This window comes from Pseudorasbora parva, chromosome 16, assembly GCF_024679245.1.
Source record: "Pseudorasbora parva isolate DD20220531a chromosome 16, ASM2467924v1, whole genome shotgun sequence".
Classification (NCBI taxonomy): domain Eukaryota; kingdom Metazoa; phylum Chordata; class Actinopteri; order Cypriniformes; family Gobionidae; genus Pseudorasbora; species Pseudorasbora parva.
The window spans coordinates 45361052-45378551 of NC_090187.1; the positions used below are offsets into that span (position 1 = coordinate 45361052).

Below are 17500 nucleotides of genomic sequence, written 5' to 3' on the forward strand. Positions count from 1 at the left end.
AATTACAGACTCAGTGTGCAAAGAACTTTATAACGCAATAATTTGCAAAAAACAATAACTTGCAGTCTCGCGCTGTCTGACACACACACACACACACACACACACACACACACACACACACACACACACACACACACACACACACACCGAAACGTTGAACGATTTGTGACATAAATGTTTGCTAAAACACTGCTGGTCACTTTCAGAAGTTGTTGAGATGCTTTCTTTTCCCAGAGAGAATGTGAAACAAATGGTTTAATTCTCAGTTAAAAAAAAATTTAAATGTATAATTGAAATAGATTTTACACACTTATAGCAATATCGTATCGCATATCGAATATCGAATATCGCATTATTGAACAACATATTGCATATCGCATTTTTCTTCAATATCGCACAGCACTAAACCAAGCCTAGAAAAAAAACACAGAACCGCCGCTTTAATAATCTTGAGTCAGAATATCTTCATCTCTTCTCTGATGACGAGGGCGGGGCCACCTGTCACTCACATGAGATCAGCCAATAGCAAACCACAGCCATCCAATCAGATCCCCACAGACACACTCAAGCCCCGCCCACATCTGTTCTTGTTTGTGAAGCGATGGACTCGATATACGGCTCAGAGCAGAAAACAGCAGCAGACGTCCCTTTCGTGATGAGTTTGATCATGTGACGGGGCGATGTGGACTTACGGTCATTAGTCCGCCCACCAGGTCGTTAGTGTGAGGGTCTTCCTCCTTCGTGCCGAGCTGAGGCGAGTATAACTCCGTCGTCCGCAGGATCTCCAGCACGCGGTCCAGAGCTTCAGCCACCGGCATCGGACTGCTCTCCTGAGCCGCATTAATGATGTTTATCACCTACACACACACACACACACACACACACACATCAGATTCAACATGAGCCTACAGAACACTCTCACACTCACAGACACACACACACACTCTCACAGACACACACACACACTCTCACAGACACACACACACTCTGTCACACACACTCTGTCACACACACTCTGTCACACACACTCTCTCACACACACTCTCTCACACACACTCTCTCACACACACTCTCTCACACACACTCTCTCACACACACTCTCTCACACACACTCACAGACACACACACTCACAGACACACACACTCTCTCACAGACACACACACTCTCTCACAGACGCACACTCTCACAGACACACACTCTCACAGACACACACACTCACAGACACACACACTCACAGACACACACACTCTCACACACACACACTCATAGACACACACACACTCACAGACACACACACTCACAGACACACACTCTCACAGACACACACTCTCTCACAGACACACACTCTCTCACAGACACACACACACACTCACAGACACACACACACACTCACAGACACACACACTCACACTCACAGACACACACACTCACACTCACAGACACACACACTCACAGACACACATGGACAGACACACACACTCACAGACACACACACTCTCTCACAGACACACACACTCTCTCACAGACACACACACTCTCTCACAGACACACACACTCACACTCACAGACACACACACTCACAGACACAGACACACACTCTCACAGACACACACGGACAGACACACACTCTCACAGACACACACACTCACAGACACACACACTCACAGACACAGACTCTCTCTCTCACCCACACACACACACACACACTATACCTTAGTGATTGGAGCTTCAATAGTCATGGAGTGAATTCTGGCCATAGACGAGTGTCTCCTCTGAGAACTTCCTGCTAAACACAAAACGACACTGAAAACACTGACTTGCCTCATGTGCACCTCAGCGCAGGGGTCAGAGGTCAAGTGTTAGTCAGGGATTCTCATTCACAGACACATTTAGGACTGTCGCCTCATCTCACAGAACGCTCTGGTTATATCTGATCCTAAATAAGCTCAATCTCAGTCTAAAGATGAGCGACAGGCGGGTGTCTGAAGTGAAGAGCCTTTTCCTCCACTGGTGACCAGTGAGGGAGGGGCTTAGGGTTGGGGGTGGGGCTTATAGTTGGGGGCGGAGTTTTGACTCACCGTCACTTCCTCTAGAGGTCGTCGAGCGAACGTCCAACGATCCTTTCCTGCGGTCCTTATATTTGCTGGACTGCTGAATATCTGACACACAATAACAACAGAAACAACTTCAGCACACACACACACACTTTATCTGTAAAACTGCATTCTGCCATCTTAAAAATATATCTAAATTACAGCACATGCTTTCAATGCCAAATGCTGAACAGTTAGTTGATGTGTGTAAAGACTGTAAAGTGTGTGCAAAAACAGTAAAGCTTGTGTAAAGACTGAAGAGTGTGTAAAGACTGAAGAGTGTGTAAAGACTGTAAAGCATGTGTAAAGACTGTAAAGTGTGTGTAAAGACTGAAGAGTGTGTAAAGAATGTAAAGAGTGTGTAAAGACTGTAAAGTGTGTGTAAAGACTAAAAATCATGTGTAAAGACTGTAAAGCGAGTATAAAGACTGTAAAGTGTGTGTAAAGACTGAAGAGTGTGTAAAGAATGTAAAGAGTGTGTAAAGACTGTAAAGTGTGTGTAAAGACTAAAAATCATGTGTAAAGACTGTAAAGCGAGTATAAAGACTGTAAAGCGTGCGTAAAGACTGTAAATTGTGTGCAAAAACAGTAAAGCGTGTGTAAAGACTGAAGAGTGTGTAAAGACTGTAAAATTTGTGTAAAGACTGTAAAGTGTGTGCAAAAACAGTAAAGCTTGTGTAAAGACTGTAAAGTGTGTGTAAAGACTGTAAAGCATGTGTAAAGACTGTAAAATTTGTGTAAAGACTGAAGAGTGTGTAAAGACTGTAAAATTTGTGTAAAGACTGTAAAGCGTGTGTAAAGACTGTAAAGCATGTGTAAAGATTGTAAAGTGTGTGTAAAGACTGAAGAGTGTGTAAAGACTATAAATCGTGTGTAAAGACTAAAAATCAGACTTTAAAGTTTGTGTAAAGACTGTAAAGCGTGCGTAAAGACTGTAAAGTGTGTGTAAAGACTGTAAAGTGTGTGTAAAGACTGTAAAGCGTGCGTAAAGACTGTAAAGCGTGCGTAAAGACTGTAAAGCGTGCGTAAAGACTGTAAAGTGTGTTAAGACTGTAAAGTGTGTGTAAAGACTGTAAAGCGTGCGTAAAGACTGTAAAGTGTGTGTAAACACTGTAAAGCATGCGTAAAGACTGTAAAGTGTGCGTAAAGACTGTAAAGTGTGCGTAAAGACTGTAAAGTGTGCGTAAAGACTGTAAAGCGTGCGTAAAGGCTGTAAAGAGTGTGTAAAGACTATAAATCGTGTGTAAAGACTGTAAAGCGAGTATAAAGACTGTAAAGTGTGTGTTAAGACTGTAAAGTGTGTGTAAAGACTGTAAAGCGTGCGTAAAGACTGTAAAGTGCGTGTAAAGACTGTAAAGCATGCGTAAAGACTGTAAAGTGTGTGTTAAGACTGTAAAGCATGCATAAAGACTGTAAAGTGTGTGTTAAGACTGTAAAGTGTGTGTTAAGACTGTAAAGTGTGTGTAAAGACTGTAAAGCGTGCGTAAAGACTGTAAAGTGCGTGTAAAGACTGTAAAGCATGCGTAAAGACTGTAAAGTGTGTGTTAAGACTGTAAAGCATGCATAAAGACTGTAAAGTGTGAGTAAAGACTGTAAAGCGTGCAGTGCTCTGGTACCTGTCTGTGATTCGGCCTGGACTCGCTCACAGGGCTTTTCTGTCTGGATCAGAACACACAGATCAGATTAACATCATCTCTCACACAAACACACACCGCTCTACTCAGACTGAACGTGTTCTTACCTTGTTATGGTCATTTAAAGGCCTGGTAACAGACACACAGTGCCTGACTTTACTACAAGAGAAACACACACACACACACACACACACACACACACATTAAACAAGCAAACATGATCAAACTGCAGGCCAGGAGGTAGCAGTTTTATTTTTGTTTTGAAATTAAAGGGTTAGTTCAGCCAAAAATGAAACTTCTGTCATTAACTCCTCTCCCTAATGTCGTTCATGATTCGGATCGCCACTGTCTCGTGATTTCAGCAGTTTGACACGCGATCCGAATCATGAATCGATTCGCTGAGTCATAACCGTTTGAATCTTTATTGGAGGATTAAACACAAACGTGGAAGAGAAGCCAATGCTGAATAAAGTCGTAGTTTTTGTTATTTTTGGACCCAAATGTATTTTGGATGCTTCAAGAGACTCTAATTAACCCACTGATGTCTCATATGGACTACTGTGATGATGTTTTTATTCCCTTTCTGGACATGGACAGTATAGTGTGCATACACTTGCATACGCTCTCGGACTAAATATAAAATATCTTAAACTGTGTGTGAAGATGAACGGAGGTCTTACGGGTGTGGAGCGACATTAGGGAGAGGAGTTAATGACAGAAGGTTCAGTTTTGGGTGAACTAACCCTTTAAGTTGAAATATGTCTTGATTTATACATCACACAAAATCAGTTTCTCAGTGTAGAAATTGAAGTAGGAATAGAATAGAAGATTGGAGCCCACCCTCCCTGTCCGACGACAGGCGTCATCTTCACATTCTGTTGCACACTGTCTCCGTTCTTCTTTTTGGCATAATAAACCCCCTGCCATTCCTGAAACACAAACGGCATCAGATCAACACAAACAAAACAGAGCATCAGATCTCAGGTCAGGTGGAGAATCAAAGTCTGACCCCAGTGTGATAAAAGGCCAGAGTCTGCGGCTTCAAACGCACGTCCAGCTGTGTGTGTGTGTGTGTGTGTGTGTGTGTGTGTGACCTTTGTGCTGTGTGAAGTGCTACAGCAGGGCTGTTCACACACTAACCGTCAGGCCGCTGCTCATCTGTGGATTTCCCAGAGTTCACTGTGACTAACATCATGAACTCTGAGATTAGACTCAGCTCAGTGTGTAACGCTTTCATCATTGTTCATTACAAACGGCCCTTTTCTAAATGTGAGTGCTTCGGAAGGGACAGCACATGTTGAGGATTGTGGGTAATAGTTAAAGTCACAGCACCTTGCAGAGGCCCATGTAAGTCAGTGTGATCCTCAGTTCTTCACACAAGCCGCAGGTGTGTATGTGTGAAGAGAGAGTGTGTGTGTGAGAGAGAGAGTTTGGTGTGTGTGTGTGTGTGTGTGTGTATGTATGTGTTACTCACCTTCCCTCTGCGGATGCAGGAGCTGATGTTTTCCAGCAGGTCTGGTTTGTTTTTGTCACTCTTAGGCACTTCAGTGTTTTCCTTCAGCAGTTCTCCACGCTGGTATCCCATAATGCACTCGTACGCCGGATTAACATACTGAGAGAAAAACAAATGAAGCAGTCTCAGTGATGATCTAGAGCTGATGTCTGAGTGTGTGTGTGTGTGTGAGAGAGAGAGAGAGAGAGAGAGAGAGAGAGAGTACCTGTATGATCTGATCTTCACTGCTGATCTCAATGGCTTCCTGACTCTGTTCCAGTGCAGTAAAAACAGCGTTACAGGCTCTGAAGACAAACACACACACACACACACAGAGTTATGATCAGAGACTGTCCATCTGATAAATGAAAGCCTTGTAACGGTCATGAGGAGACGTCTCACCGGAGTTTGATCTGAGCTCGTATTTCTCCATGATGGAGTTGGATGAGTTCATTATAACAGGCCATCATGTTGGAGTTTTCCACAAATCGCTGTAAAACACACACACACACACACACACACACACAATCTACATCTTGATTTCAGTCATTGTTGAAATACGTGCGATCCCCAATCCAGCACACACACACACACACTCACACTGTTCCGTCACACACACACACACACACACACACACACACACACACACACACACACACACACACTCACCCTGTTAAATCCTGCTGATAGCAGTGGCATCACAGTGGCTTCTTCACGATCCGGCCTTCAGAACAAAACATGATTTACCAGATAATCACGATAACTGGATGACAGACAAACACTCTGTGTGTGTGTGTAATATGTGATCTAGATTTGTGTGACTGTTTAGGACCGTTAGTAAATGTGTGTGTGCGTGTGTCTGTGCGTGTGAGTGCGTGAGTGTTTGTGCGTGTCTGTGTGAGTTTGTGTGTGTGTTGTTGCCTATGTGTGTGTCTGTGCGTGTGTGTGTGTGTGTGTGTGTGAGAGTGCGTGTGTGTGTGTGTGTGTGTGAGTGCGTGTGTGTGTGTGTGTGTGTAAACCTTTTCACTACAGCCACGATCACAGTGTTCTGAGAGCAGCCGACGGCTCGTATTGAGCTGGAAAAATAAAATGAGAGTTAGAGAAAAAAAAACGCAATGCCAACATGAACACAAAAACGGCTGTAATTTCGAGCCTCGCAGGCCGAGAAACAGCAGCAAACACACACACTCACACACACACACACGGACACACGCACTCTCACACACACACACACACACGCACAGAATCCACACGATCCCGTCATGTATTAAAGGAGCGCTCCGGCGTGTTTAGAGCTAGGGCTTATTCAGCTTCTCTCCTACATTTAGATGTGTGGGCGAATGCGTTTGTGTCTCAGTGCATTGCTTTAGTTTGGCAGGGTCGCCGCTAGCTTAGCTTAGCATAATGAATGGAATCCTATGTTGCCAGATAGCATGTCCTGAGTAAAAGTGATCAAAAAATTATTTCTAAAAACGCCGGAGTGTTCCTTTAATCTTCAGGAGCGGAGAGACGCACAGACACATTAAGAACACACACACCGATACATGAAGAACACACACACACACACAGATACATTCAGAACACACACACACACACCGATACATGAAGAACACACACACACACACACCGATACATGAAGAACACACACACACACAACGATACATTCAGAAAACATACACACAGATACATTGAGAACACACACACAACAATACCATAAGAACAAACATACACACGCGCACGGACACATGAGAACACACACACACACACACACACGCACGCACGCACGCACCGACACAGCGCCTCCGCGTCGAAGCTTCGGGAATGTCTGTGATCGATGAGGATCAGGTCGTGGCTCTTCTCCAGGAAGCTCTCCAGCGCCGCCTCTGGTGTTCGAGCCACATTACACCTGAAGCCGGCGCGCTCGCAGGCCCAGCAGAGGCTGCTGCTCTGAGCGTCGTCTTTGGCAAACACTAACAGCACCTGCGACACACACACACACACACACACACTCCTCATCGGTGCCTTCGACAACAAAAACATGAAATGAGTGTGTGTGTGTGAGTGTGTGACTGTGTGTGTGATGGGAAGGTTTAGGGGCAGTGTGTGTGAGTGTGTGACTGTGTGTGTGATGGGTAGTTTTAGGGGCAGCCTGTGTGTGTGTGTGTGTGTGGGTAGGTTTAGGGGCAGTGTAAGGGGATAGAAAATAAATTTCGTACAGTATAAAAACCATTACACCTATGGAGAGTCCCCACATTTCACAAAAACAAACGTGTGTGTGTGTGTGTGTCATTAGTCTCTACGCACACACACTGTGGAAACAGATTCATGGAGCGATCATTCATATTCTCACAGGAGCTCAAATCTCAGGATGGATTCACTTAGCTTGAAGAATTAATGAACCTCTCAATATAGAACACACACACACACACACACACACACACACACACACACACACACAGAGCTGTCTGAGTGATGAGTCGTACCTGCAGTTGATCTTCATAGAGCTTCATGGGGCCGAACTGCACCTCCGTTAACGTGCTCTGAAACGACAGCGAGAACACACACACACACACACACTCCGTTAACGTGCTCTGAAACGACAGCGAGAACACACACACACACACACACTACGTTAACGTGCTCTGAAACGACAGCGAGAACACACACACACACTCCGTTAATGTGCTCTGAAACGACAGCGAGAACACACACACACACACACTACGTTAACGTGCTCTGAAACAACAGCGAGAACACACACACACACTCCGTTAATGTGCTCTGAAACGACAGCGAGAACACACACACACACTATGATCTGAAACGACAGCGAGAACACATACACACACACTACGTTAACGTGCTCTGAAACGACAGCGAGAACACACACACACACTCCGTTAATGTGCTCTGAAACGACAGCGAGAACACACACACACACTATGATCTTAAAGAACAGCGAGAACACACACACACACACACTATGATCTGAAACAACAGCGAGAACACACACACACACTATTATCTGAAACGACAGCGAGAACACATACACACTCCGTTAATGTGCTCTGAAACAACAACGAGAACACACACACACACACACACACACACACACAGTGATCTGAATCGTATAATAAAGGTGACTTGACTTGAGCACTAAATGAAAAAGAAAGGACTTTAAAGTGGTTGTTATTATAAAGGCTCCTGATGTGTGTGTCCAACAGGTTCTCTGCAGCTCACACACACTTTAACTCTCTGATAATCTCCACTGACGCTTCAGCTCTTCTCTCTCAGCGTCTGAAGGGTCCAGTCTCTCTAAGCCCCGCCTCTCTGAGAGCTGCTCTGCTGTGATTGGGCGGAAATGTCGCCAATGTCACGTGATTTCAGCAGTTCGGATCTCATCAAACTACTGAAGTCACGAGACATTGGCGATCCGAATCATGAATCGATTCGCTGAGTCATCACCGTTTGAATCTTTATTTGAGGATTGAACACAAACGCGGAAGAGAAGCCAATGCTGAATAAAGTCGTAGTTTTTGTTATTTTTGGACCCAAATGTATTTTGGATGCTTCAAGAGACTCTAATTAACCCACTGATGTCTCATATGGACTACTGTGATGATGTTTTTATTCCCTTTCTGGACATGGACAGTATAGTGTGCATACACTTGCTAATCGACTGAGAGTTGACAGGAAGATCTTTAGTCACAGAGACCCGACTCAGCAGCGTCTGAACCGACACAAGGTCCATAAAGACGTGATAACCAGTGTTCAGCACATTATTATGATAAAGTGTTATCAAACGCCGAGCCGTCAGTCTGGCTGAAGAGCACGAGTGCTGGGATGTTACGCTTCATTTCCTACATTTTTTCTATGAACTTCCATGAAAATACAAAACGGCATCACGAATCTGACACGCTCAGAATGGCTTTATCGGTGATTGACACACACTCGTTCTGCTGGCGCTTCATGAATGTGTGTGTTGATGAGATACGACAGACAGAACCAAATCATTGCATAACACACACACACTCTTACAGTGAAGTTACACAAAGACCTGTGTGTGTGTGTGTGTGTTGCGTAGGTTTGGGGGCAGTGTGTGTGTGTGTGTGTGTGTGTGTGATGGGTAGGTTTAGGGGCAATGTGTGTGTGTGTGTGTGATGGGTAGGTTTAGGGGCAGTGTGTGTGTGTGATGGGTAGGTTTAGGGGCAGTGTGTGTGTGTGTGTGATGGGTAGGTTTAGGGGCAGTGTGTGTGTGTGTGATGGGTAGGTTTAGGGGCAGTGTGTGTGTGTGTGTGTGTGTGTGTGTGTGTGTGTGTGTGTGTGTGTGTGTGTGTGTGATGGGTAGGTTTAGGGGCAGTGTATGTGTGATGGGTAGGTTTAGGGGCTGTGTGTGTGATGGGTAGGTTTAGGGGCTGTGTGTGTGATGGGTAGGTTTAGGGGCAGTGTGTGTGTGTGTGTGTGTGTGTGTGTGTGTGTGTGTGTGTGTGTGTGTGTGTGTGTGTGTGTGTGTGTGTGTGTGTGTGTGTGTGTGTGTGTGTGAGAGATGGGTAGGTGTAGGGGCAGTGTGTGTGTGTGTGTGTGTGTGTGTGATGGGTAGGTTTAGGGGCTGTGTGTGTGTGTGTGTGTGTGTGTGTGTGTGTGTGTGTGTGTGTGTGTGTGTGTGTGTGTGTGTGTGTGTGTGTGTGTGTGTGTGTGTGATGGGTAGGTTTAGGGGCAGTGTGTGTGTGTGTGTGTGTGTGTGTGTGTGTGTGTGTGTGTGTGTGTGTGTGTGTGTGTGTGTTGGGTAGGTTTAGGGGCAGTGTAAGGGGATAGAAAATACGGTTTGTACAGTATAAAAACCATTACGCCTATGGAATGTCCCCACAATTCACAAAAACAAACGTGTTTGAGAGAGAGAGAGAGAGAGAGAGAGAGAGAGAGAGAGAGAGAGAGAGAGAGAGAGTGAGAGTGAGTCCTACTCATGGACAGTGACAATGTGGCCTCGTTTCCACCAGATAATGAGATTAGTAAGCCGCAATCAGCTCACACACATCTCACGCAAACGCTCCATTTAGAGCTCGTCCGATGGCAAGAACTTTCTTTGTAAACTTTTATTCCATTCATTCGTCCCAGCTGAAGTAACGAGTGAAGGGTCAGACCCTGATCCGTCTCTCAGCTCGTGGACTCCTCAAACATGACCAGACGGATTAGTGTGAAACTAGGAGAGCTACAGCACTCGCGGTGACACACACTTATACACTGCATCCTGTCTGCTCACTGCATCCACACACACACACACACACACACACACACACACTGGAGCAGTGGCTTTCCACTGAAGAGAATAACAGGAAAGTGGATGACATTGTTGAGAGGGCAGACGTCAGTGTGAGAGATATAGAGGACAAAACCCTTCCTCACGACTCACTTCAGGGACATCACTCACACACTCACTCACTCACACTCACTCTGACCGACCCACTCACTCACCGATCGACCCACTCACACACTCACTCACTCCGACCGACCCACTCACACACTCACTCACTCCGACCGACCCACTCACTCACTCACCGACTCACTCACCGACCGACCCACTCACTCACTCACCGACTCACTCACCGACCGACCCACTCACTCACTCACCGACTCACTCACCGACCGACCCACTCACTCACTCACCGACTCACTCACCGACCGACCCACTCACTCACTCACTCACTCACCGACCGATCCACTCACTCACCGACCGACCGACCGACCCACCCACTCACTCACTCACCGACCGACCGACCCACTCACTCACTCACTCACTCACCGACCGATCCACTCACTCACCGACCAACCCACTCACTGACCGACCGACCGACCGACCGACCGACCGACCGACCGACCGACCGACCGACCGACCGACCCACTCACTCACTCACTCACTCACTCACTCACTCACTCACTCACTCACTCACTCACTCACTCACTCACTCACTCACTCACTCACTCACTCACTCACTCACTCACTCACCGACTCACTCACCGACCGACCCACTCACTCACTCACTCACCGACCGATCCACTCACTCACCGACCGACCGACCGACCGACCCACCCACTCACTCACTCACCGACCGACCCACTCACTCACTCACTCACTCACTCACCGACCGATCCACTCACTCACCGACCAACCCACTCACTGACCGACCGACCGACCGACCGACCCACCCACCCACTCACTCACTCACTCACTCACTCACCGACCCACTCACTCAATCACAGTCACACACACACTCACCAACCGACTCACTCACTCACTCACCGACTGACTCACTCACTCACCGACCGACCCACTCACTCAATCACAGTCACACACACACTCACCGACCGACTCACTCACTCACTCACTCACCGACTGACTCAACTCACTCACCGACCCACTCACAGAGCGACCGACCGACCGACCCACTCACTCACTCACTCACTCACTCACTCACCGACTCACTCACCGACCGACCCACTCACTCACTCACTCACTCACCGACCGATCCACTCACTCACCGACCGACCGACCGACCGACCGACCCACCCACTCACTGACCGACCCACTCACTCACTCACTCACTCACTCACCGACCGATCCACTCACTCACCGACCAACCCACTCACTGACCGACCGACCGACCGACCGACCGACCCACCCACTCACTCACTGACCGACCCACTCACTCACTCACTCACTCACTCACCGACCCACTCACTCAATCACAGTCACACACACACTCACCAACCGACTCACTCACTCACTCACCGACTGACTCACTCACTCACCGACCGACCCACTCACTCAATCACAGTCACACACACACTCACCGACCGACTCACTCACTCACTCACTCACCGACTGACTCAACTCACTCACCGACCCACTCACAGAGCGACCGACCGACCCACTCACTCACTCACCGACCGACCGACCCACTCACTCACCGACCGACCGACCGACTCACTTATCGACCGACCGACCCACTCACTCACAGACCGACCCACTCACTCACAGACCGACCCACTCACTCACAGACCGACCCACTCACTCACCGACCGACTCACTCACTCACCGACCGACTCACTCACCCACCGACCGACTCACTCACCCACCGACTCACTCACCGAGCGACCGACCGTCCCACTCATTTACCGACTGACCCACTCACTCACCGACCCACTCACTCACTCACCGACCGACTCACTCACCGAGCGACTGACCGTCCCACTCATTTACCGACTGACCCACTCACTCACCGACCGACCCACTCACTCACTCACTCACCGACCGAATAGAAGTGACACACACTTATACACTGCATCCTGTCTGCTCACTGCATCCACACACACACACACACACACACACACACACACTGGAGCAGTGGCTTTCCACTGAAGAGAATAACAGGAAAGTGGATGACATTGTTGAGAGGGCAGACGTCAACGTGAGAGATATAGAGGACAAAACCCTTCCTCACGACTCACTTCAGGGACATCACTCACACACTCACTCACTCACACTCACTCCGACCGACCCACTCACTCACTGATCGACCCACTCACACACACACTCACTCACACTCACTCCGACCGACCCACTCACTCACTCACTCACTCACCGACCGATCCACTCACTCACTGACCCACTCACCGACCAACCCACTCACTCACTGACCCACTCACCGACCGACCGACCCACTCACTCACTCACTCACCGACCGACCCACTCACCCACTCACTCACTCACTCATTCACTCACTCACCGACCGACCCACTCACCCACCCACCGACCCACTCACTCACTCACTCACTCACTCACCGACCGACCGACCCACTCACCCACCAACCCACTCACTCAATCACAGTCACACACACACTCACCGACCGACTCACTCACTCACTTACCGACTGACTGACTCACTCACTCACCGACCGACCGACCCACTCACTCAATCACAGTCACACACACACTCACCGACCGACTCACTCACTCACTCACTCACCGACTGACCGACTCACTCACCCACCGACCGACCGACCCACTCACCGACTGACTCAACTCACTCACCGACCGACTCACTCACCGAGCGACCGACCAACCCACTCACTCACCGACCGACCGACCCACTCACTCACTCACTCACCGACCGACTCACTCACAGACCGACTGACTCAACTCACTCACCGACCGACTCACTCACCGACCGACCGACCGACCCACTCACTCACCGACCGACCCACTCACTCACCGACCGACCCACTCACCGACCGACCGACCGACCCACTCACCAACCGACCCACTCACTGACCCACTCACTCACCGACCCACTCACTCACCGAGCGACCCACTCACCGACCGACCGACCCACTCACTCACCAACCGACTCACTCACTCACCGACCCACTCACTCACCGAGCGACCGACCGACTGACCCACTCACCGACCGACTCACTCACCGACCGACCCACTCACTCACCGACCGACCCACTTACCGACCCACTCACTCACTGAGCAACCGACCGACTGACCTACTCACCGACCGACTGACCTACTCACCGACCGACTGACTCACTCACCGACCGACTGACTCACTTACCGACCGACTGACTCACTCACCGACCGACTCACTCACTCACCGACCGACTCACTCACCGACCGACTCACTCACTCACCGACCGACCGACCGACTCACTCACTCACTGACCGACCGACCGACCGACTCACTCACTGACCGACCGACTCACTCACTGACCGACCGACCGACTCACTCACTGACCGACCGACTCACTCACTGACCGACCCACTCACTCACTGACCGACCCACTCACTCACTGACCGACCCACTCACTGACCGACCCACTCACCGACCGACTCACTCACCGACCGACTCACTCACCGACCGACTCACTCATCAACCAACCCACTCACTCATTGACCCACTTACTCCCTCACTCACAAACCCACTCACTCACACTCACCTACCGACTCACTCACCGAGCGACCGACCGACTGACCCACTCACCGACCGACTGACTCACTCACTCACCGACCGACCCACTCACTCACCGACCGACCCACTCACTCACCGACCGACCGACCCACTCACCGACCGACCGACCCACTCACCGACCGACCCACTCACTCACCAACCGACTCACTCACCGACCCACTCACTCACTGAGCGACCGACCGACTGACCTACTCACCAACCGACCCACTCACCGACCGACTGACTCACTCACCGACCGACTCACTCACTCACCGACCGACTCACTCACTCACCGACCGACTCACTCACCGACCGACTCACTCACTCACTCACTGACCGACCGACCCACTCACTGACCGACCGACTCACTCACTGACCGACCGACTCACTCACTGACCGACCCACTCACTCACCGACCGACTCACTCACCGACCGACCCACTCACTCACCGACCGACCCACTCACTCACCGACCGACTCACTCACCGACCGACTCACTCACCGACCGACTCACTCACTCATTGACCCACTTACTCCCTCACTCACAAACCCACTCACTCACACTCACCTACCGACTCACTCACTGACCCACTCACTCACACTCACCGACCGACTCACTAACTCACTGACCGACTGAATCACTCACTCACTCACCGACCGACCGACCCACTCACCGACACAATGACCTGCACCATCACACACACGTGCGCGAGTGTGTCCAGTAAACAGTGAATGTGTGTAAAGCTCTTCCTCAGGCCTCATTCAGTAAAAGTTCTCTCTTTCTCTCTCCAGGTATTTTTGTCTTGATCCAGATTAGCCAAAGCCGAGCCGCTCTCAGCACCGTGTGTGACACAAAGACACACACACACACGTTCACAGCGGATCTCAGGCGACACACACACACTCTCTCTCACACAAACACACACATTGTATTAATTCATTTAATTAGACCTGCTTTATGATTATTAAAGTTTTATTCAAATATTAAAATTAAATCAAGAAAAAAAACCTGTGTATGTGTGTGTGTGTGTGTGGCACAGGGCCTGCTGGGAACGCTGGCGATGATGTAATTTCCCGATGACGTCATGTCAAGAACCGTTATTGGCCAGTGTCAGCTCGGCTCGTCCCTGTGCTGCTCAGATCCACACAAACGAAACGCCAGTCACACACACATGGCTGTCTATCATCTGATGATACACACACACACACACACTTCTAAAAAGTCACATTGATATTATCTATTGGAACACAAACCAACAACTGCTTGCAACACAAATCTAAAATAATGACTTTAAGGACATCTACACACGTTGTCCCTTAAATAACACACACACACACACACACACACACACACACACTGAATCCGGTATTGAGGGTTACAAACGCAGAACAGTGGAGCCTCAGCCAAGGCCAGATAAACCACTAACCCTATATCAGCTCCGCGCACACACACACACACACACACACACACAGACAGACACACACAGACACACAAACACTCTCTCGCTCACACTCTCTCCACACACTCTACCTCACACCAACTCTCTCTCCCTCTCTCTCTCTCTCTCTCTCTCACACACACACACACACACACACATACAAATACACACACACAAACACTCTCTCTCGCTCGCTCACACCCTCTCCACACATGAACACACTCGCTCACTCTCTCACACAAACACTCTACCTCACACTCTCTCTCTGTCGCTCTCTCACACACACACACACACACACACACACACTCCACCTCACACTCTCTCTCTCTCCCTCTCTCTCCTCTCTCTCTCTCTCTCTCTCTCTCACACACACACACAGAGGAATGTGTTGTGAGACATCGTCAGACCTTGTACTTGAGTCTTATCATGGACAGAAAGTCACACAGATGCTGCTGCGCCCTTGATTAACACACACTTACAGACACTCACTCACACACACACTCACTCTCACACACACATACTCTATACACTCTACACACACTCTACACACTCACACTTCTCTGTTTTTGCCTTATTTGGAAGGGTCATGAATATTAATGTTGAGTTCTGCTCTGATTGGCTTATTTCAGCAGCTCACAGCAGTTCAGCGAATCGACTCGTGAGTCCTGACAGAACACAGACCGACTGAACGACACTTTAAGCAGAACATCTCAAACGGAGATTGATCAAATGCAGACTACTTGTTTACTGGTGTTTTCAGATCATCCACAAGCGAGAGAGAGAGAGAGAGAGAGAGAGAGAGAGAGAGAGCGTTCGTGCGGTTGCCAGATTTCAGTAATTTAAATCCCCTAACAGAGCTTTTCTTTTTATAATAAACCTCAGCCATGACTGTTGACATGTTTTATCTGTGGGAAGGGTAGAAGAGTCCTCCCGTCCCCTGCACAGCCTGACCATGACGTGTGTCCCGAGAGCCGTTTGTTTATCTGCAGTCCTGATGATTCGCTCCGTCAGTTCCGCCTGATAATGAACATGTTTGGACAGATGCAAATGATGAGGCGTATTAATGATCCCCAACGCTTGCGTCACAGTTGGCCGATGTTTAAACTCTTATTTCACCATGGCAAGGTTAATTACGATACTCATTCTAGGGCACCTTTAAAACCGTCACCGTTTTAGCTTTCTCACTCGCATATCAATTAAAATCAACCGAACTGACAGACTGGTAAAAGCTGGCTCCGTGTGGCGCATTCACACAATATATTCCCTGAAATACTGCTGGATGTGAATTGTGCTCAAAAAACGTTCCTCTTTTGACAGACGTTTTGCGCACACAGCTGACATAAACCAGCCTGCCGTGGTCATCCTCAGCTCACGTCAGAATATGAGTCTGATGCTCATTGGGCTGTGATTATGGGGCGTGTTTAACCCAACCAGGAAAGACCTTGATTGGACAGACCGACAACCAATCAGAGCAGCGGAGTGACAGCGGAGTGACTACAGAGCTCAACTGCACTGTGTTGCCAAGTCTTCGTTTTTCCCCCCACGTGTTGTTTTCTATGTCCGCGGGTTGAAGTGACTTTTATGTGATATATAGACCCATGAGTGCGAATTTGAGCAGCAACCTTACCAAAATAACACACATTTACCCCCAAACGCCATTTTTTCCCGGAGAACCCCCTGAGAAGCTGTTGTTTAGGGCTGTTGTTTTTGTTGTAAAAACTTGGCAACCCTGTCTGCACGCGCGCTGGAATACACGATCTTTGCCGGTGTTGTAAAAAAATAAAAGAATTGAATGACACACTGAGCACTGACCCAACATGATCATCATTAC

At 48.7% G+C, this 17500-nt stretch overlaps 1 protein-coding gene across 3 annotated transcripts in view; it reads right to left on the minus strand.

The window, feature by feature from the left end:
- Positions 1 to 17500, minus strand: part of pde8a (phosphodiesterase 8A) — a 31931-nt gene that overhangs the window by 7439 nt on the left and 6992 nt on the right. Inside the window, exons 1-14 of one of the 3 annotated variants that reach the window (XM_067419189.1) lie at positions 14905 to 15134; positions 7704 to 7760; positions 7010 to 7200; positions 6240 to 6296; positions 5890 to 5944; positions 5623 to 5711; positions 5447 to 5525; positions 5203 to 5340; positions 4569 to 4657; positions 3836 to 3887; positions 3711 to 3753; positions 2080 to 2160; positions 1714 to 1787; positions 693 to 857 (exon numbers count right to left, since the gene is read on the minus strand). In XM_067419189.1, the coding sequence (XP_067275290.1) occupies positions 693 to 857; positions 1714 to 1787; positions 2080 to 2160; positions 3711 to 3753; positions 3836 to 3887; positions 4569 to 4657; positions 5203 to 5340; positions 5447 to 5525; positions 5623 to 5711; positions 5890 to 5944; positions 6240 to 6296; positions 7010 to 7200; positions 7704 to 7760; positions 14905 to 14925 (1191 nt within the window). In that variant the 5' untranslated portion in view covers positions 14926 to 15134. Of the gene's footprint in view, positions 1 to 692; positions 858 to 1713; positions 1788 to 2079; positions 2161 to 3710; positions 3754 to 3835; positions 3888 to 4568; positions 4658 to 5202; positions 5341 to 5446; positions 5526 to 5622; positions 5712 to 5889; positions 5945 to 6239; positions 6297 to 7009; positions 7201 to 7703; positions 7761 to 14904; positions 15135 to 17500 lie in introns of those variants that run through there. The other 2 variants (XM_067419187.1, XM_067419186.1) reach the window with 2 other exon arrangements.